Source organism: Rhineura floridana, chromosome 19 (genome assembly GCF_030035675.1).
Source record: "Rhineura floridana isolate rRhiFlo1 chromosome 19, rRhiFlo1.hap2, whole genome shotgun sequence".
NCBI classification, from domain to species: Eukaryota; Metazoa; Chordata; class Lepidosauria; order Squamata; family Rhineuridae; genus Rhineura; species Rhineura floridana.
In genome coordinates, this window is record NC_084498.1 from 13,297,419 (window position 1) to 13,319,122 (window position 21,704).

Sequence of the window (21,704 nt, forward strand, 5' to 3'; positions counted from 1 at the left end):
AGAAATATAATTTTCGAGGTTAGATTCTCGGTAGAAACACTAAACACAGGAAAGAAGCAAAGTAAGAACACCAACAAACATAAAAAGGTAAAGGTGTCCCTGCACTTATAGTGCGAATCGTTTCCGACTCCTAGGGTGACATCTTGCGACGTTTACTAGGCAGACCGTATATATGGGGTGGGATTGCCAGTTCCTTCCCCGGCCTTTCTTTACCCCCCAGCGTGTGCCAGGTACTCATTTTACCGACCACGGATGGATGGAAGGCTTAGTGGACCTCAACCCCTTTTACTGGAGATTCGAATTCCGTTGGAATCGAACTCCGGCCGTGAGCAGAGCTTCGGCTGCGTTAACTGCCGCTTACCACTCTGCGCCATGGAGGGTCATTACCAACAAACATACAAAAATGTAATTGTCCATTTTTGGAGATGGCAGGTGTTGCCACCGCTCACCATATGCTCAGAGGCACGTTACCAAATTCTTCCAAGCTGCACAGGACATGGATTGGACTGTGAAAGACCAACCCAAATTGTGTTTGCATTTTGACAGATTTGTAGGGCAGTACATTATTTCATAGAGGAGGTCAGGTCTCCTCCCCTGGTGCATTCACTAAAGCTGCCCAGTTTCCTTGCTTTTGAAAGTTTGATAGAAATATCTGTTGGCTACAGGTACATTCTTAAACCGCAAGGGTTTTTTGCCCATTAAACTACATTTATAATAAAGTTCATAGAACTGCCGCCTTATTTTATTAATCATGAGGTGGAGAACCACCCCTAGCATCATCTTATGAAGAGAAAAATAAATGAGGGTCTTCAAAAAAGATGGTAATGTCAACCAATCTGGAAGGGTGGGAGTTGACAATGGTGGGGTGTGAATGAGAAATTTGCATCATCTCCCCTCGCCCTGGGACGCATATTAAAGGGGTAGTGTGTGGTTTCTGCTGTTGTAGCTAGCCAACAAAGGGCTGCTGGATTGGCTGGGGCCACTGATTAAGTCTGCTCTATATACTAAATAGATGTGTTTTGAATGCTTCCTGAATGCTAGCATGGGGGGGGGGCGTCATAGAGGAGTGGTGACTCCAGAACCCAGGCTCTCTTGAGAGAAGGAATTACCTTGGAGGGAAATGGCCTCTCCCTGCCCCCCGGAGATGTGTGGGACCTACCAAATACACAGTGATTGCATTCTCTGGGTGCACATGCATCCAGAAGCATCCAGGCTTGCACCTGTTTGGCCACGGGAGAGACATTGAAAATGGGCTCTAGAGAGACATTGAGGAGGCTTATAGGGGCTGGCAGGTATGGTACTTTTTGGGCTAAAAAAGAATCCCAGAGACTTTAGTGAAAACTAAATGTGTGGAGGATGGAAGAGAAACTGGGTTCATGTGCCTTTGGGAGTTGTGGGAGTCTTGGGAGGGCTCAGTCCCACTTGCCTAAGGTGGTCAGTTGCTCCCTAATTTTGTGAATAAAGAGGCAACAAAAACCAACCTACAAAATATCAAATTTATTTATATAAAATATTTTACACATGAACAACTGTACACATGCACACGCCCACACAATACTTTACCACAAATTTAGGCCAGTATTTTTCTTTAATTTTGTAAATCTAGCACACTAGATTATTTTACAGGAATTTACATTTCTTTGAAGACACAATGGGGAAAAGCTTTAATCATTCATATTATAAACCTTCCATCAATTACAAAAGAAAGGCAGTCTGAAAAGTATGTATAAACAGTAAAAAGAATTTACAAATGGACAAGTTACAAAAGAGTAACAGCCAAATATGTCTGCCATCAACTACGTAGTTGGTTTTTGTGTGTGTGTTTTCTCCCAAATCACAATGCCAATAACAGGACATAGTACGTGGCAAACGTAGCACTCATCTGTTTTTAGTGACTTCTAGCTGACAATGGCCAGTGAATAACACAACTTTCTCATTGTAGTACTTCTTCATTTTTTTTGTCTAGCATACTTCTGAGATCAATAAAAAAATGGTGTCAAGCTTGAATCTGCTTTTCAAGATACATTTTATTATTATTATTATTGCCTGGCTGTTGGAATACCAAAACCTTTACCAGTGCCAGGACCTACAGAAATATATATATATATATATTTATATAGTCTTAAAATGGCTTGAAGGTGTGCATTTTCTGGATAGTTTTATGCAGTAATCTGGCTTTTAACTTACTTGAGAGGTTGACTAGCAGAACTCATAAGGATGTTTTTAGGAATGCATCTTTGCACAACACTTTCAGACTCCCAAGAATTACATCAGACAGTGAATGGAATCAGCAACACCAATTACTTGATCTTTTAGAATTACCAATGTCTCAGTGAGGATGGAAAGACAGCTGAATACACAGTACATACAAAGTATACGCTGTATAGTTTAGACAGTACAAATCATTTGTGCGTTAATAAGGCAAACATCAAGGCGGAATAAACTAGGAGTTTCAAGACCATTTATGTGTAAAATTTGTGGGGTAAACGGTAGAATCAAAGAACAAGTTTTTTTCCACTTTTATGGAAGGGAAACATACCAGAATGTATCCGAAGGCGTTAACACGAAGAGAGTTGCCTTGCCATAAGATGGTTGCTTCTTGTGATGTTCCTTTATCCCTTCATTCTTCCTTTTTTATATATTTTTTAAAAATGTAGATTGGTACCACTGTGCTTTTTAGCAACAATGTCATGTTGATTTTCCCCACCCCCTTCTTGACATCTGATTAAGGTACTTGTCACTAAACCAGTTAGATATTTCTAGATGTTGGAATGAGCTAAGAAATGGTTAGGTTCTCTATAGAACTAAATGTTCAGAATAGTCATGAAAGCCCTAGTTTTTGACGTTTTTAATTGTTTTTTGTTTAAAAAATATATAGATCTGAAGCTTTACAGGTTGTCCAGAAGAACACGAAATCATTTCACTGCACCAAGCTTTTTCAGAAGTTTCTTCCCTTTGGAAATCAGCCCCTTTTTCTTTTTCGAGGACAATTCCCTGCCTCGCCCGGGACTACCAGAACCCACAGATGACGTAGGTGACCCCGTATGGAGATGGACTGTGGGAGATGGTGCTCTCCTTGGTGATGTACCTGTATTCTCAGGAGGAACCTAGTAGGTACATTGTTACAGTTTACTGAATGAAAGCCAAACAACAGGAAAGTTGGTAACATTTTTTTGTTTCTTTACTTTTGTTTTGGACAATCCTTTTTTTTTTCTTTAAAGTATGCCACACAACAGACTTCTCTAGTTTACCAAAGTAGTGAGAAAAACAGCATATACAGCTGAAAGTTTATATATATGTATATTGTAAAATAAATTTAAATAGTTTCTTGGAAAAAGCTGCTTATTTTAAACAGGTGACCCAGAACTGGGTTTTTGCCAAAATTAAATTGCTTCTTCACATTTCAGTACTCTTGTGGTGACCCCTGAGCATCTGAGAAAATTGGGCTAAGTACTACGAATGGCAAGTTCTATATATACACCAGCCAGTTTCCAGAAGGTATTGCCAATTGTGGAGATAAAATCAAGAGGGTTTTAATTCTTGAGATCAATTGACTGCTTTTTTTTTTTTTAAGCGTACTGTATATACATATTTTAAGAAGATGGCACACTGGTTGAAAGAAAAAAAAAGCTAAAATGAACCTTAATTGCAATCAAAGAAAGCTTCAAGACCTTTGATGCTGTTCTGTGTGGCAATATGTTATTACACGCATGATTTGTGTATAATGTTTGCTTGTACAACAGTTAGTACAATGAACAAGGATTTCACTACCCAAAATGCAAGATGTACTGCTATGTATGGGAGTCATTCAAGAGTGAAGAGTGAGCCCCTAGCAGCCAACTGCTTAATACTGTAAGCTGGCTGACGCATCTTTCTGGCAGCTGTGAAAAATGGTTTCTGCTCTGTCCAGATTAGGCTTAGTTTACATGAAGATGAAATTTAAGCAAAGGGGTCACAAGCTTACTTTGATCTCAAATGAAGGCCTTTGTCTAATGAAGAAAACAAACAAAAGAACCACTTTGTAGAAGCACCCCCAACGTACACCTGAAGATACCGTTTATATCGAGCTCTAATGCATTCGTTCATGGGTTTGAGCAGCACATCTTTCATGTCAACTGTTATTGCATTGATAAACCAAAGAGTTGCTGAGCGCTTTCCAAACATGGATACAGAACTGTGCTATGGAAGAATTTGCATTTTTCTTTAATTTTTTTGAATGAGGACTACAGAGGAGAAAGTGCCACAGGCAAACTTGGGACATTGAACAGGAGATAAACTTTTAAGGGAAACTGTTAAACAGATATTTGAGGTTAATGTGTTCTAAAAAAAACAAACTAACAAAAACCCCATACCCTTTTCTTAATTATCATAGTGATCTGCTTACAGTGTTATGCTTGTCATGCGCTGGTGGGTCTATTTTGTGCTTTTACACCCCACCTCCCTTTCTCTTGAAGTTCGGGACTACCCCCCTAGATTGGCTAACAATGCAATATGCAGCTTCTCTTTGAAGTTAGACACTAGGAACACTTTTTTAAAAATGCAAACAAACACTACGCCCAGTAAGAAATATGTTCCAAATGTTAAAACTTTTTTTATAAACATGAGCCCTGAATACACGGAAGAAGAAAATGGTGAGACAAAAGTCAATTCTGTTGAGGTTTTATGACTATATATACCCTAGAAGTTGATTTTTTTTTTTCATGAGGAAAAAAAACACACATAAGGAAAGTCTGCAACCGACAGGGCTAATGGTTTTGGAGACATATTTCTCTCTCTGCACATTTAGGTGCTAAGACGGCTGCATTAGATAATGCCAGCTAGTTTGGAATTGCTATCTTTATTGGTATCTTCAGTTGCTCACTTACGTGAAGGCTACTTTGCCTTTTTTAAGGTGTGAAATGAACACTCTTCTTCTGTTCCCAAGCAGATGAGCAAAGAAATAAAAATATACATAAAATATAATATATAAAAACTGCAGTGATGAAAGAAGACAAGTGAGATTCTACACATGAATACTTTCTTCAGAGATGGGCATCTTTGTGGGACACTTGCTGGCAGCGGGGGGGGGGGAACCTGAACAGTTTTGAGCTACACAAGATGGCTAAAGCATGTCCCCGCCCCCACCCATGCTGTGTTGTATTTAACTCGAGCATACCTATAGTCTGCAGATGTAAATAACTCTGCACGGCAGAAAATGCTTGAGAAGCTAAACTTGCATTGTGCTGAACCAAACAAAAAATGAATGGTTCATAATAACTAAACATTCATATACATGCTAGTGGAAGAACAAGTTATTTCTGTGTTTATTAGCTTCCTCCACAGCATGTCCTAAAACAAAAAAAAAGGATTTTAAAAATACTTGACAAATAATGGTGAAAACTAAATCTGAAATGATGGGGGGGGGGACAAAACTGAAACAGAATGACTTTTTTTATTTTCAATGCTTGCTTACCCTTTTTGCTTTTGTACGTATTGGCGTATCTTGAGCATAGCGTGATGGGGCATCGGATAAATAGACTTCTACATCATCAGGCACTTCTTCAAGAAAGTTTGAAGGAACCAAACCCTTCTGGCAATTCAGGTCACCCTGGAATGTAGGAGTGTGGAAAAAGTGAGAATCATTTAGTTAAAGAATTTTTACCTTGTTCTTCAGCAAAAAAAAAAGTTCCAGAGTGACTGATAGCTCAATAACAACGTCCCTCCTTTCAGCCGTACACTCTAAAGGACATGAAATGAAATGGAGTCGAAGGGAGTAGGAAACAAGCAGATGTGGGTACCAGTTCTTAGTCACAAGTAGGAGTGGAAGGATATGTCAATTTCATTTTTTCATTTCTCCAACCTTAAGCCTGATTGTCCATATTTCTGCATCAGTTTGCAATTTTAAAAAAAGTCCTTATGAAAATTCCACAGCATTTCTTGTAGTACATTTTTGCAAGCTACTTATAGAATCATAGAACAGTAGAGTTGGAAGGGGCCTACAAGGCCATCAAGTCAGACCCCCTGCTCAATGCAGGAATCCAAACCAAAGCATTCCCAACAGATGGCTGTCCAGCTGCCTCTTGAATGCCTCCAGTGTTGGAGAGCCCACTACCTCTCTAGGTAATTGATTCCATTGTCGTACCACTTTAACAGGAAGTTTTCCTGATGTCCAGTTGAAATCTGGCTTCCTGCAACTTGAGCCCATTATTCTGTGTCCTTCACTCTGAGACAAACGAGAAGAGATCCCGGCCCTCCTCTATGTGACAGCCTTTCATGTACTTGAAGAGTGCTATCATATCTCCCCATAGTCTTCTCCAGGCTAAACATGCCCAGTTCTTTTGGTCTCTCTTCATAGGGCTTTGTTTCCAGTCCCCTGATCGTTGTTGCTGCCCTCCTCTGAACCCGTTCCAGTTTGTCTGCATCCTTCTTGAATTGCGGAGACCAGAACTGGATGCGGTATTCAAGATGAGGCCTAACCAGTGCTGAATAGAGGGGAACTAATACTTCATGCGATTTGGAAACTATGCAGCCTAATATAGCATTTGCCTTTTTTGCAGACACATCACACTTTTAGCTCATATTCAGCTTGTGATCAATGACAATTCCAAGATCCTTCTCACATGTCGTATTGCTGAGCCAAGTATCCCCCATCTTATAACTGTGCATTTGGTTTCTTTTTCCTAAGTGTAGAACTTTGCATTTATCCCTGCTGAATTTCATTCTGTTGTTTTCAGCCCAATGCTCCAGCCTATCAAGGTCGCTTTGAATTTTGTTTCTGTCTTCCATGGTATTAGCTATGCCCCCTAATTTTGTATCATCTGCACATTTGATAAGCATGCTGTGTACCTCTTCAAATCATTATTAAAAATGTTGAAGAGCACTGGGCCCAGGACCAAGCCCTGTGGTACCCCACTTGTTACTTCTACCCAATTTGAGAAGGAACCATTGGTAAGCACTCTTTGAGTATGATTCTGGAGCCAACTGTGGATCCACCTGATAGTTGTTCCATCCAGCCCACATTTAGCTAGCTTGCTAATCAGAATATCATGGGGCACTGTCAAAAGCTTTACTGAAGTCAAGATATATTATGTGCACAACATTCCCACAGTCTACAAGGGAGGTTACCCGATCAAAAAATGAGATAAGATTATTTTGGCAGGATCTGTTCTTCATAAATCTGTGTTGGCTCCTAGTAATCACTGCATTACTTTCAAGGTGCTTACAGACTGACTGTTTTATAATCTGCTCCAGAGTTTTTCCAGGGATTGATGTTAGGCTGACTGGTCTGTAGTTCCCCGGTTCCTCCTTTTTGCCCTTTTTGAAGATAGGGACAACATTAGCTCTCGTCCAGTCGTCTGGCACTTCACCAGTCCTCTGTGATTTTGCAAAGATAATAGACAGCGGTTCTGAGAGTTCTTTAGCCAGTTCCTTCAATACTAAAAGGTAAAGGTGTCCCCGCACTTGTGGTGCGAGTCGTTTCCGACTCTTAGGGTGATGTATTGTGACATTTACTAGGCAGACCATATATATGGCGTGGGATTGCCAGTTCCGTCCCCGGCCTTTCTTTCTTTACACCCCCCAGCATACACCAGGTACTCATTTTACCGACCACGGATGGATGGAAGGCTGAGTGGACCTCGAACCCTTTTACCGGAGATTCGACTTCCTCCTTCCATTGGAATCGAACTCCGGCCGTGAGCAGAGCTTCGGCTGCGTTACCACCGCTTACCACTCTGCACCATGGAGGATCATCCTTCAATACTAGGATGCAGTTTATCGGGCCCTGCCGATTTGAACTTGTTCAAAGTGATTACGTATTACTTCCACGAATACGATTCTTTTAATTCACGCTTTCCCCATATCTATCAATCTATCGGCATTTTTTTGTCAGAGAACTGCACTGCAAAATTTGAAGACACACAAATTTTGAAGGATAGTTATACATACGCGCATAAAGTTTCAGGTGCTAAATTAGGTAGGTTCATATTAAAATGCAAACCAAACTAAATTTCTCCTCTGTCCTTTGTTCTAGCAACTGGCTGAGATGAAAGCAGCTTATTATTTGACAGTGATTGCTTCAGGAGTTTTTAACTGTTTTAGAAGGTTTTTAATGGTTTTTAGAAGTATTAATTATATTGTTTTAGTATTGACAGTGTGCTGCTCTGGGCTCCCTTTGGAGGAAGGTGTGGGATATAAATTTAATAAAGAAAAATGAATAAATAGAGAAGCAGCCAAAACTTGCTGTATCAGCTGTCCAGTGGAGTGACTCTGGTTCCTTTCTCTCCACTCCCCCCCCCCCGATAAGGTAGCAAACCATTGTTGGAATCAAGGTTTTCAGAGCCATGCTACTTTCTCATCCATGGGCAAACCAAGTGAATTGTAGCAGATCCATATGGAACAGGAAATAGTGCAGCAAGTTAAAGTGACAGATGATCAAATGGGCAGTTACTCAAGGCATTTTGGTAACGTCAAACTCGCAGGCTTGTTACCCAAGTACCTTGAATGGCTTGTTTTCCACCCCTGCACGTAAATGTTATGTGCCTTGAAGTCTATTACAACTTATGGCGACCCTATGAATCTGCGACCTCCAAGAGCAACTGTCATGAACCACCCTGTTCAGATCTTGTAAGTTCAGTTCTGTGGCTTCCTTTATGGAATCAATCCATCTCTTGTTTGGCCTTCCTCTTTTTCTACTTCCTTCTTTTTGCATGTAAATACCTTTGTGCAAATATCCTGAGGCCTTGCTCAATCTCGCCTCAAAATTCAGATGTACAGGTACTAGGAGTAGAGTCTTTCCTGGTCTGGACTCCACCTTATGGAGGCCTGTCAGGCGCCGACAGTTTGGTCCTTCAGGCACCAGCTTTTATTTGGCTTGACTGATTCAGTGTGTTTGCTGTCCTGTGATAACTGCCTCTGTTTCCACTTCTTTCTTTTGTGAGTTCCTGCTGGAGTTCTAATTTGGTAGCTTGTTTTAAGATCTGGGGCCTTGACAGAGAAAGAGCCAGCCCACTGCCTGCAAGTACTGGGAATGGTCTCTTGTACCAGGGACACTCTTGTAAGACAATAAAACACTCTTGAGTCCCTCCCTGTAAGCTGAAGAAAGCTTGCTGTAGAAGCAAGGACTCTGTGTAGTGCAATCGGAACAGACCTGTGGGAAGAAATAAGCACGACACTTACATAATAAAAGCCATCTTCATCGATTTCTCCAGTGACTGTAATTATGTCTCCTGTACAAAATGTTAGCTCGGCCTGTAGAGAGAGGATAAAGGACAATGCCATCATATACGCTGGACTGTGTAAAGGGGGTATCAGTTTTAGGCCCTGCCTAATGGATAACCAACAGTACCTGTATTTATGTGGTGGTGGTGGGGATTGTATCTTGTGCTGAAACTAGTTACAGACGGTAATCATGGCAGTGTGTTGTAGCAATCATAATGGCTTTATGTGCCATAAAGACTAACAAATGTATTGTGGCATGAGCTTTTGTGCTCTACAGTTCCACCTCATCAGATATACAAAGTGTAATCCTGAACTGGCAAGCATGTATGCATCTAAGAGGTGGGAGGGAGAGAATGTGAGAATCCAGTCCTCTACATGCCAACTACCATGTGTATATGCATGTGTATATACTTGGCAATTCAGGAGAACACTTTATGCATATGACTGTGGTCCACCTTAGTGGTAGAGCATCTGCTTTGCATGCCGAAGACCCCAGGTTCAATCTTTGTTTTGTATTTAGAATTTTTTTGAGAAGGATGAGATGAATGGGTAGGATGAGCTCCTTTAATTCTCCTTTCCCCGTGCACAATTTTTAAAGAGACAGAAGACCTCTTGGAGGCCGGGCCCAGCAACCAAGAGGTCTTCTCTATCTTTAAAAGCTGTGCAGGGGGAAGGGAGAATTCCACCTTGTGGTTTTTCCCATTACAGTGTTGCAAGAACACCTGCACTCGGCTGACTTTCTCTTCTCCTAAAGATAAAGGATCAGTCTCAGGCCATGAACCTGGCAACCCTAGTGTAGAAGGAGAAATTCTATGAAGAGGTTTTGCCATGCCAACATACCAACTGAACTAAAGGAGAAACATTTTTTTGGGGGGGGGGTAAGATGGTATCCTTCTGGAGAGGCTCGCGGAGTTGGGAGTTGGAGGTACTGCTTGGCAGTGGTTCCACTCCTGCTTGGCGGGCCGTCTCCAGAAGGTAGTGCTTGGGGAACATTGCTCGACACCGTGGGCCCTCCAGTGTGGGGTCTCGCAGGGGTCGGTTTTGTCTCCCATGCTTTTTAACATCTATATGAAGCCGTTTGGAGCGGTCATCAGGAGTTTTGGAGTGCGTTGTCATCAGTACGCTGATGACATGCAGCTCTACTTCTTTTCATCTTCAGGTGAGGCTGTCGATGTGCTGAACCGTTGCCTGGCCGCAACAATGGACTGGATGAGAGCTAACAAACTGAGGCTCAATCCTGACAAGACTGAGATGCTGCTGGTGGATGGTTTCTCTGATCGGATGGTGGATACATACCCTGTCCTGGATGGGGTTACACTCCCCCTAAAGGAGCAGGTTTGTAGTCTGGGAGTCTTTTTAGACTCTTCCCTTTCATTTGAGGCTCAAGTAAGTAGCCTCGGTGGCACGGAATGCGTTCTATCAACTTTGGTTGGTAGCCCAGCTATGTCCCTATCTGAGTAAAGAGGACCTTACATCAGTTGTCCATGCTCTGGTAACCTCGCGTTTGGACTACTGCAACGCGCTCTACGTAGGGCTGCCTTTGAAGACAGTTCGGAAGCTACAGCTAGTGCAAAATGCGGCGGCCAGATTGTTAACAAGGACCAAGCGGTCCGAGCACATAACACCTGTTCTGGCTCGCCTGCACTGGCTACCAATATGCTTCCAGGCCAGATTCAAAGTGTTGGTATTAACCTATAAAGCCTTATACGGCGCGGGACCACGTTACTTGTCGGAATGCCTCTCCCGATACGAACCGGCCCGTACTCTACATTCTACTACGAAGGCCCTCCTCCGGGTTCCGACTCATAGGGAAGCCCGGAGGGTGGTGACAAGATCTAGGGCCTTCTCAGTGGTGGCCCCCGAACTGTGGACTAGTCTCCCCGAGGAGGTGCGCTTGGTGCCGACATTGTTATCCTTTCGGCGCCAAGTTAAAACCTTCCTCTTTTCCGAGGCATGCTAATTTAAGTTAACGTAATTTTAAAATCTGCTGTGATTGATTTTCGATTGTTTTATTTTTATATGTTTTTGGCTGTATTATACTATGTGATTTTATTGTATTTCTTGTGTCCACCGCCCAGAGAGCTATTGCTAGTCGGGCGGTATAAAAGTCTAATAAATAAATAAATAAAAGCTACCCCCATGGTGTGACTTGATGTTGCAGGTGAGTCCTGGATCTGTAATACGTTGAAGACTATGGTTTAAATTAATTTTAAGCTCCTGGTCTTAAAATTTGGGTGGAAATTAATTTTGATACAAACAAATAGGAACAAGCTGCTGCTTTTAAAAGAAAACAAACACATGATGCACCAACTATTAGCATTATTACATCACAATCCTAACCTTGTTTACTCAGAAGTAAACCCTACTGAATTTAGTGGAGCTTATTCCCAGGTAAGCAGGGTCAGGACTGCAACCTTAAGATCCATCTGCACTATACATTTAAAGCAATATCATACTTTAATCACATGGTTTTCTCAAAGAATCCTGGGAACTAGTTTGTTAACTGTGCAGAGAGTTGTTAGGAGACCCCTCTTCCCCTCACACAGCGACCATTCCTGGAGTTCCCTGTAAAGAGGGTGGGTTGTTAAACCACTTGGAACTGTAGCTCTGGGAGGAAAATGGGGGTCTCCTAACAACTCTTAGCACCTGTAACAAACTACTTCCCAGGGTGCATTGGGGGAAGCCAGCCTTAATTTTACATTACACGTGATGGCCTATTATGTGAAATGGGAGCGTGTGAGATTGGAGCAGCACAGTTTCTTTGCTCCATTTTGACTTTGGTGAAAAATTTCTTGACCAAATTGTTCCAAAGAACAAGTCTCTGCTGACTAGATGCTGGAGAAAGGTGGACAATTTTGAAGGCTGTCAGGTTCAAAGGGAAAAGTGGGGGGAGAGGGAATCCCTTTTCCTTCCATTATCTGCTCAAAAATCTCTTCTGCCAAACTTCTATACCACTTTCAGAGGATACAAGAGGGAGACGACCTAATTTTCCTCCTGTATGCGGGAAAGCAGCTCGGGGGTGGTGGTGCAATTCAAGTGGGAAAAGCAGAAAGGAAAAGGATCAAGCAGCCACTCCCCCATTGGTGCTACCCCATGTTAGATAGAAAGGAAACCAAAACAAAGTTTTGAAGACAAGGAGAAATGCCCTGCTGCATCAGACCAAAGGTCTGTCTAGTTCAGCATCTTGTTTCCAATAGTAGCCAATCAGACACATCCAGAACGCAGGGTGTGAAAACAAGAGCCCTGCTTCCGCTGCCCAGCTACTAATATTCAGAGGCCTATTTGCATCTGAACAAAAAAGTTCCGTTTAGCCACTCTGGGTAACAGCCAGTAGCGTTCTATTACGACCTCAGGGCTGCTGCACCCTTTCCTATAAGGAGACATTTTTGATATGATAACTGAGAAGAGGACCTGCAGCCCTCCAGATATTGCTCAGGACTCCCAAGTCCCATAATCCCTGACAATTGGTAATGTTGGAGTTGGATGGGACCTGGAGTTTAACAACATCTGGAGGCCCCCAGGTTCCATACCTCTGCTTTCAGCATAGCTGACATAAGTGCCATGATTATTTTGGACTGCAGTTCTGCCCTTGGAAAGCACAAACCAGTCCCAGCCCCTAAATCTGGGGTAGCCAATGTGGTGACCTCCAGATGTTTTAGACTGCAACTCCCATCACTCCTGGCCAGGATAGACAATGGTGGATGATGGGAGTTATAGTCCCAACAACATCTGGAGGGTACTACGTCGGCTCTCCCTGCCCTAAATGGATTCAGTTGTCTCTGTATTCATATATCAGGTTAGAAAGAAGCCTTTTAATTTCCTTCAATACCTACCTCCACATCAACATTAGGCGAGCTTTCCCTTGGATCATAGTCATATAATGCCACCATTCTCCTGGTTGACGCTGCAGGCTGACGGCCACTCCTCCTGGTCCTTTCTGTTCCAACGAAAGGAGGGGAAGATATCACAGTTACTTTTAAACAAATGTTTGCCATGCAACTGCTAAGCAAGGGAGAAATCCACTCGGGACCTTGCTTACTAGCATCCTGTCATACCACCTGGGAGCTGGCATTTCTTGGGGAAGACCAAAGCCATGTTGGAGGCAAATGAAGCTGAACTCTTTGTTGTCTTGGGGCTCAGGCTCAGGTAGCAATTGAGCTCAGGTTCCTGTTGATTTCAAAGCAGCCCCAAACATCTTGAAACAGTCTTTTAAAGAGGTACCATATCCTGTTTAAATATTTTATTTATTTTATTTTATTTAATTAATTACATTTTTAAATACACACAAGCTGATCTCAAACTTGGAATGATGACAACAACATCTCCAAGTTGGAACAAAAATTCAGACTGGCTGGTCCAATGTGCTGATTGCAGCTCTTTTTCGAATGATGGAGAGAAATCACAAATCTCAACTGTGCGAAGGATGTGGGAGGGAGGTTCAAAATGAAGTTGTTCAGGGACTCCTCATCACATCTTATATTGACCCTTCTCTGAAAAAAACATCACCCTTGAAGATAGGCCAGAATCCAAAAAAAAAAGCACAAAAGCAGCTCCATGAAGCCACAGTTGCACAAGCCTTGTGCTGTTTTGACCAGCAGCCCTGACTGATGACAGACAACAACATCTCTCTGCAGTTCTTTGAATCCTGACTGTTATATCTTGTGACTTTGGCAGGGTACATGGGATCAATCTGCCAGATCTCAAGATGTGTGATTCAAGATACTTTAGAGTTTTCTCAGGGCTATGTGCATTTGGGTGGGCTCAGTGTTTGGAGAAGTCTCTGTTTTTATTCAGTTTTTTTTTTTAAGTTTCTAGTCCTTATGATTGTGGGCATGATCAATGTCTGGTGACCATTTAGCAGCCAAAAGAGGGCTCAGCAGCACTTTCCAGTGGTTGGGAGGGAATTTCACTTCTTAATCTAACAATTTTGCCCTCCCTGCACCCCAAACATTCCCAGAGTAGTTGAAAAAGAATCGCCTGTGGCAATGGTCTTCAGACTGTCTACTTTCAGGGGTCTAACTGGCGTAAGGAAGAGCCCTGGGAATCTCCTTGGAATGGCAGAAGAATTCTATGGGGGATATTCCACCATGCATACGTAGTTCCAGTTCATACTCATTGTCACCCTGCATGACTTGGGGTTATCCTTGAGGTTGGTCTGGAGGCTGCAGCTGGTGCAAAATGTGGCAGTTGGATTGCTTGGGGAGACAAACTACCACCAGCCCATAACATCTTGCTTGCAGGAGTTGCCCTTGCTACCAATCTGCTACCAGGCCAATTTCAAGGTTTCAGTATTCACAAGGTCCTATACAGCCCAGGACCACGTTACTTAAGAGACTGCCTTATCCCACTGTGGTTGTGGGAGAGCTTCTCCTGCAGGTTCCAAAGACCTCAGAAGCCCACTCCACATCAACTCAGAGCAGAGCTTTTAGTATGGCTGCCCCTATTCTGAGAAACAGCATTCCTGTCAAGAGACGACAGGTGCTCGCTATGTACTTTCCAGAAACAATTGACAACATTTTGATTCCGACAAGCTTTTCCAAATGGATGAACAAATCTCTACCATGGGTGTCTACTTTGTATTGCTTTAAAAACATGTCTGTTGTTTTCCGTGTTGTTTTTAACCCTTTTTGAAGCTGTTTTTGTTGTATTTTACCTTGAGACATGTATGTGGAAAGCGGTGAATAAATGACAACGATAGTGAACGTTATGCCCTAGAATAAAAGTGGGCAGACAGCAGGATCTATTTGACACTTTTACCAGAATTCCAAGATCCATCGATCTGAACCAGATGAAAAAATGTAGTTTGGAGCAGGGATGGAGCCAGACATGAAATGGTGCCTTGGAACACAGCCACACCCCAGGAGCCATACATTGGAATAATTTACTAATCTGTTTCTGATCTAAAATCAGCCAGCAGTGTTGTGCAATGACCTGAGCAAAGGCACCCAATTAATGCTCACATTTCACAGGTGAGGAACACTGAGGCTGGGACATAAAAGTACTAGGCACAAGAGCAGCTATGGCAGAGTTGTATTTGCATTTGTAACTCATAATTTTACTTGCCATTGTTAAATATTGGGAGTGAGGAAACTCTTGCCAGTCTATTGCAAACTTGCCAGAGATCACCCAGTGGACCCCAATCTGCCTTCTCTCCGCCCCTGCCTGACAACACACCTTATACCCTAACCTGTAACTGCATTGGAGGAAAAGATCCGTAGCAGCAAGCAAGCTATCTTTCAGGGAAGCTTGGCTGTCACAACTGATCTTCATGCTGAAGAACCCGACAAACTTCTGCGGAACTCCTGAGTCCCCTGTGACACAGTGTGAAAACCATTACCCTATGCCAATCAAGCAAACATTGACATAATGCAGACATGGGGAACCTCTGGCCCTCCAGATGTTGCTGGACTACAACTCCATCCCTGACCATGCTGGCTGGGGCTCATGGGAGCTGGAGTTCCAACAACACCTGGAGGATCACTGGTTTCCCCATTCCTGGCATAAGGTATTGAGAGAGCAGGATCTGCATCCCTCAGTACAATATTTTGGTATTCATTTTTGGATGCAGAATATACAACTATGACAATATTGCACAGGGTGATGCTGGAATGATTCTACTAGGGCCCTTTCTGCTGACGGTATCTGATGTAATGCATAAAAGGAGCATCAAACGACAGCTCAAAGACCTTGCTTTCTCAACAGCTTGAATCAGGTTGGTAGGGGTTTTTTTGGGGGGGGTTGTTTTTTAAGCTCTTTTAGACTTTCTGGATGCGATGTGCAGAGTGTGCACTCTCTTTGAAATGGTCGCAGTTATCTGTAGGGAAGGAACAAATGGGAAGAGAAGGTATGAGGCTGTTAAAAAGAAGTCTTAACTTTTTTCTTGTGCTTTTAAAATGGGAGCTTTCACGGGTTTATCAAGAGGCAGGCAACAGTTCCCGAGTCTGAAACACATTCATCTTAATCATTGTTGTAAACCGCCCAGAGAACTTTTGACTATGGGGTGGTATACAAATGCAATAAATAAATAAATCATCCTGTGTGGTTGACTTTATCACAGAGCAGGGCTGCAGAGCTCCAAGCCCTCTTGCGCTAACTGTGAGGCAAGCCACACGCAATCCTGCCATGGTTAAGGTTTGTTTCTGCTTTCACATGCTCAGGATCAAATCAGATCCCAGCATGGACTGTGAGTTTGGCCCTTTCAGGCCAAAGGATAGGTTAAAAAAATACAAAACACTGAAGGCCCTCAGCCAACTAGAGACAGTGTTGATGGCACAAATGCAATGAAGGTGCACAATTTTTGTTCTCTAAACAGCAGCTGCAGGTTAAAACTCCTCCTCCACACACCCCATGATCCTGAGGCAGCTCAGGCCAACCCACAGCTGCAATTACATCATTAAAATATGCACATTCTCCAGCAATTAATGTGATGTTTAGTTTCATCCTCTGGCTTTTCAGTCATTGACCCTTATCTTACACTGAAGCCAGAGGGAACTTTGGTTTTCCACGCAGCTGTGTGGGGCCTGCCTCCATAGTATTCCATAGAATGCTATGCAATCCAGGCTGTGATTCTGAGCTACAAGGGGGCTCCGAAACGAACAAGGGAGTGACCTAGGCAAACTGGTGACAGGGAACATAAAAGCATGCTATAACCATTCAGAATATCAACATTTTTCTTTAAACAACACCAACAATTAATTTTGTTGGCTCAAAGGTCTTAGTAGTGGGAGCAAGAGTTTCTGTTTTAGTATTGTTTTGTCTTTGTTTGTTTACACCAGGGATGCGGAACCTCACACCCGGGGGTCGAATGCAGCCCTCCCGGTCTCTCCCTGGGCCTCACACCCCACATCTGATCTGCCTTGCCTTCTCCTTGAGTGTTTTGGCCTGAATGTGTCCTTGAACTCTGATCATGCCTCTTGCTTGTCTGGATGGAGGGCAGAGAGGAGTGCGCGTAGAAGCTAGTCTACTGTGCAAAGGTAAAATCTGCATTTGTTGCTCTACTCACTTTTTCCTCTGACCTTGCCTACCACTGGGATGTGGCTCCTGGAAGGCTGTCCATGAGTTAATGTGGCCCCCAGGCTGAGAAAGTTTCCACACCCCTGATTTGCCTGTAATCAAGTTACGGGCAGGGGATTTATCCCGCTTGACCACAGATCTGCTGTTGAACTGATAAGCATCTCTGCCGCTGTAACAGAGAGATACCAAATGGATGCAGCAAAGTGAGTAACTAGAGGGAGGCACCCTTACCTATTTTCTCTATAGGGGTGTTCAGAGGGAGAAACCCTTGCTTCAGAAGCTGCTCCATCATCTCTTCGTCATCAGCTTGGATTTCAGAGACCATGTTGCACGGAATAAGACCCAGCCTCGCACAGGTTTCCCCCCTGTAAAACCCGTCAGCGTCTTTATCACCATACACCTAATGGTTGATCAAGAAGAAGAAAAGAAGCAATGACTTGGCTTGACTGGGTGGTAAGAATCTCTAAAGCTGAAAAGCAATTGTTTATCTTGAAGGATCAAAGGCCTTTCAACCCACGTAACTGTACCAGGGACCCATTCATGTGATGCTTGGATATATGGGCCACCAGCTGCAGAAACAAGCCTTGAGCACACATGCACCTTAAAGTTGTGGTTCTCAAACTTTTTTCCCCACAGACCACTGAGGACTTTGTCGTAAAGGTACTTTTTTTGGCTGTTGTAGCAATTGTAATGTGTTGCATTAACTGAATCAAGAGTAACTGAAATAAATTTAATTCTAGTCTCCCATTAAATTAACTGCTAATCCTTTCTGCTCCTTTCAAGCATCTCCTCTCCAGTCTGTCCTGCACACTTTCTGGGCAGACCACCATTCTTCAGAGACATGCCATGGACCACCTGAGTGAAGCTCATAGACCACTAGTGGTCCATGGGCCACAGTTTGGGAATCCCTGCCTTAAACAGTTCATCACTCCTGATGGGTCAGCTAGATCACTGAGAGTGTCTACGGTGGTGCCTCATGTCTCAGAAACCAAGGATGGTATCCATCTAGAACAATTACACACACTGAAATGAATGCACCTAACTCATGAGTAGGACTAGCATTGAATACCACCCCAAATCTTATGGAACACTCTCCTAGTAGAGGTGAAGCTGGTGGCAACATTGAAAACTTCTTTAATCCAGCAAGCATTTGTTGGACTATGACCTGGGAGACCCAAGTCTCAATATCCACTCAGCCATGAAGCTCACTAGGTGACCTTGGGCCAGTCACTGTCTCTTGGCTAACCTACCTCACAGGGTTGTTGTAAGGATAAAATGGGGAGAGGAGAACCTTGTGTACCACCTTGAGCTCCTGGGAGGAAAGGTGGAATATAAATGTAAGAAACAAATAATAAATAAATCTGGTCACTTTTAATACTCTGCTGTTTTATTTATGCTGTATGTTATTCTGTATTTTATTTTGTTGTAAATTGCTTAGAGATCCATGAATACAAGCAATTCATAAACAACAGCAGCAACAACAATAATGCATTGTTTTTTCGTGGGAACATTATAGATGTTGTGTTTATTTATTTCCTGCATTTATATCAACACCCCAAAAGCAGAGTTTTCTGGGCAGCTCACAAAGCAAAACAACAACAGAACAGATTAAAATATAGAATAAACAACATTAACTGTGTATTAACTATAAAAATTAATTGAAAAATGGAAACACCATTAAAACACAACTTAAAATTGTAGGGCCTTTTCAGTTGTGGTGCCTTGCCTGACCTTATTACAAAAATAAAATGAAATAAAATGTGATTTTATCCAAGAAGATCATAGAGTAGATGACAGAGTTATTAACAATTGATGAACTTATATCAATTGATTCAGTGGGTCTACTCTGAGTAGGATTTAGCTGGATAAAGCCCCATAATTTTAATCAATTAATTAAAGTGCTGCCTCTTAAAACTGAAGTTTTCCCAATATGTCTTGCAATCAATATTATAATAAAAACATTTCAAAAAAGTTTGAACAACAGCATTACACCATCTAGACCAGTAAATCAGTAATACAGTTGACAGTTTTAAAATCCACCTCATCATTTAACCAAAGGCAAATTGATATAACAGGGTTTTAAGGCTGCTTAACAGAAGACAGGGAAGGAACCACACATACATTCCTTGGGAGGGTGTTCCACAGATATAGGGCCACCACTAAAAAGGTACTGACTCTTGTGCATGCTGTGATTTGTGAGTGTTCTGATATCCAAACGAAACTGAACCCTGGAGTGCTTATCCTGGAACTCCTTATCATCCAGGGGAGAGGAGAATGCTTAACAATGCTATGACAGAAACACCCCCTTCTTGATTATAAATTCTAACCCATGGAGGCTGGTCCATCAGGCAAATGGGGTACCTCTTCACCAACCTCAGTCTACCCGCAGGCAACCCCCACTGCCTGTCTGCTTCTCTATCTCAGCGTTGCCCTTGTAGAACTCAGCAGGGTGGAGGATGGGGACAAATCCAGAATGAGTTGGCTCTGCCCGTCATTGGCTCTGGCTCCACTTACTGCTGGGTCTTGCTGCCTTATGCCCTTCCAGTCCAAAAGGGCACCTGTAGCAGCGTGCTCTGGTTCCGTTTCATGTCTCATACCTTGATAATCTGCCCTTCTTTAAATGGGAGCTCTTCTTCAGCCGCATCAGGATTAGGAGACATGGTCAGTGGGTCATAGTCGAAAAGTGCGACAAAGATCCGTGTGGACACCTCCTCTGCACCAGGATCTGTTTCAGATTCTTCATAAATTTCTGGGGACAGGCGCTCTCGGCTACAGTACCCATCTGTAAAATGAATGCCAGAGACCAGGGAAAAGTTCAGTTACATGCATGTGCACCACTGAGTTGAGCTTTGAAATCTCTCTCATCTCATTATGGAGGAATATAACCTCTTCAACAAAGCCTCAAACCTGTTTCTAGAATTCAAGATAGACAGACAACATCAGAACATAAGACGAGAACTCGTGGATCAGACCGAAGGTCCATCCAGTCCAGCATCATCCATTGATCAAGGGCTAGTTGCATGCTTCCAACAAGCCCACAAGGAAGGCATGAAGCAAATAGGCTTCTACTGCTGGCATTAAGAGATGCAGTGCCTCAGAACATGGAGGATTAATTTAGCTGTCACCATTAACAGCTGGCAAGAGTCTCTTGCATGAATTTGTCTATCCTCCCCTTTTAATCCATCTAAGCAAGTGGTCATCATCACATCTTGTGGCAAGTTCATTATAGATTACACGAAGGACTACTTTCTTTTGCTCGTCCAGAGTGTTCTCCCAAATCCAATTTTATTAGATGAGCCCAAGTTCTTGTATTATGGGAGAGGGAGAACAACATTTCTGCTCTATCTACTAAGCAGTCACTAAGTGCAGAGGCCCAATGTTTGTATCCTAAGCAGTTTAGGGTGGGGACTTACATGTCACCAAAATATAAGAAATGCACCCCTCCCCCCAAAAAAAGAGGACAAAAGAGGACATGTATTTTCATTAAAAGCGTACCTGCTAATTTATATGTATAGATACAAACTTGGAAATCATGGCTGTAATTGAAAGAGAACTGCAATGCAGCTCATCACAGTGAGGCAGACTTGTGACCATGTGACTTGTGCGCCTGTTCAGTCTGCTGCCCCAGGGCTCACAGCTGCTCGGCAACTTCTGGGCCCCTCCTGCTCTCCCTTGCTAGGATTCATTATTTTCATAAATTTTAAACCAGACTTCGTTTGTAATTTTTATTTATCTACCTTGAAAACAGACTTGAACTGGAGAGCCCTTCAACTAGAGGACATCTTCAAATAAAGAACTGTCCTCTGTAAAGTACATCATGTGGCCACTCTGTATCAGTTCTATAGTTTAGTCTGCTGCGCTCTGATGGACAGCTAGGGATGGGGGAGAAATCTGATTCAGTTTGCATTTAAAGGCAAACCTACTTGATCCAAACAATGTGTGAATCGAAACACAGCCATCCTTTGAAATTCACAGGTCTCTCAATTTTGCAACGCTGCTCCCCAGCCAAGTAATGTATACAAAAGTGAAAATAACATACAAACATGCTTTATATTAGGGGAAATTGCATTGCCATTTTGTGGATATTAGGCAAAATTGCAACCAAAAATGTTTATATTAGGAGAAATTCACACTAAAATGCTGATGAATTTTCATGGGGACTTTTTTTAAAAAAGAAAATTGCAGACTGATGTAGAAATGCGAAGAACTGAACTTATGATTTGAAAAATGAGAAACAAACTGAGATTGACAGATTCTCCCATCCCTAGCAGACCCCATGTCTCCCCCTCGATCGGATTCACTTGCAGCACTGACATACGGAAACAAAGCAGCCAGGAGAGGACCCCAACAGCCACTAAGAACGACAGGTGAAAAGGGTAGGAGATAGTCCCTGGGCAAGATGGCCTATTCTCTGCCCCAGAATTGGAGAAACTCTGTTTTGGGTTGCAACCTGCTGGGAGGAAGGGCGGGATAAATCAAATATAATAAATAAA

The 21,704-nt window shown here is 42.7% G+C and overlaps 1 protein-coding gene across 12 annotated transcripts in view; it reads right to left on the reverse strand.

Annotated features, from left to right (window-relative positions):
* Window positions 1–1,550: 1,550 nt before the first annotated feature.
* Window positions 1,551–21,704, reverse strand: part of RIMBP2 (RIMS binding protein 2) — a 274,019-nt gene continuing 253,865 nt past the window's right edge. For 5 of the 12 annotated variants that reach the window (XM_061602674.1, XM_061602665.1, XM_061602672.1 and 2 more), the window contains 6 exons: window positions 19,809–19,993; window positions 17,443–17,611; window positions 13,032–13,135; window positions 9,157–9,228; window positions 5,453–5,587; window positions 1,551–3,107 (listed from right to left, as the gene is read on the reverse strand). In XM_061602674.1, the coding sequence (XP_061458658.1) occupies window positions 2,916–3,107; window positions 5,453–5,587; window positions 9,157–9,228; window positions 13,032–13,135; window positions 17,443–17,611; window positions 19,809–19,993 (857 nt within the window). In that variant the 3' untranslated portion in view covers window positions 1,551–2,915. Of the gene's footprint in view, window positions 5,329–5,452; window positions 5,588–9,156; window positions 9,229–13,031; window positions 13,136–13,486; window positions 16,013–17,442; window positions 17,612–19,808; window positions 19,994–21,704 lie in introns of those variants that run through there. The other 7 variants (XM_061602677.1, XM_061602670.1, XM_061602676.1 and 4 more) reach the window with 4 other exon arrangements.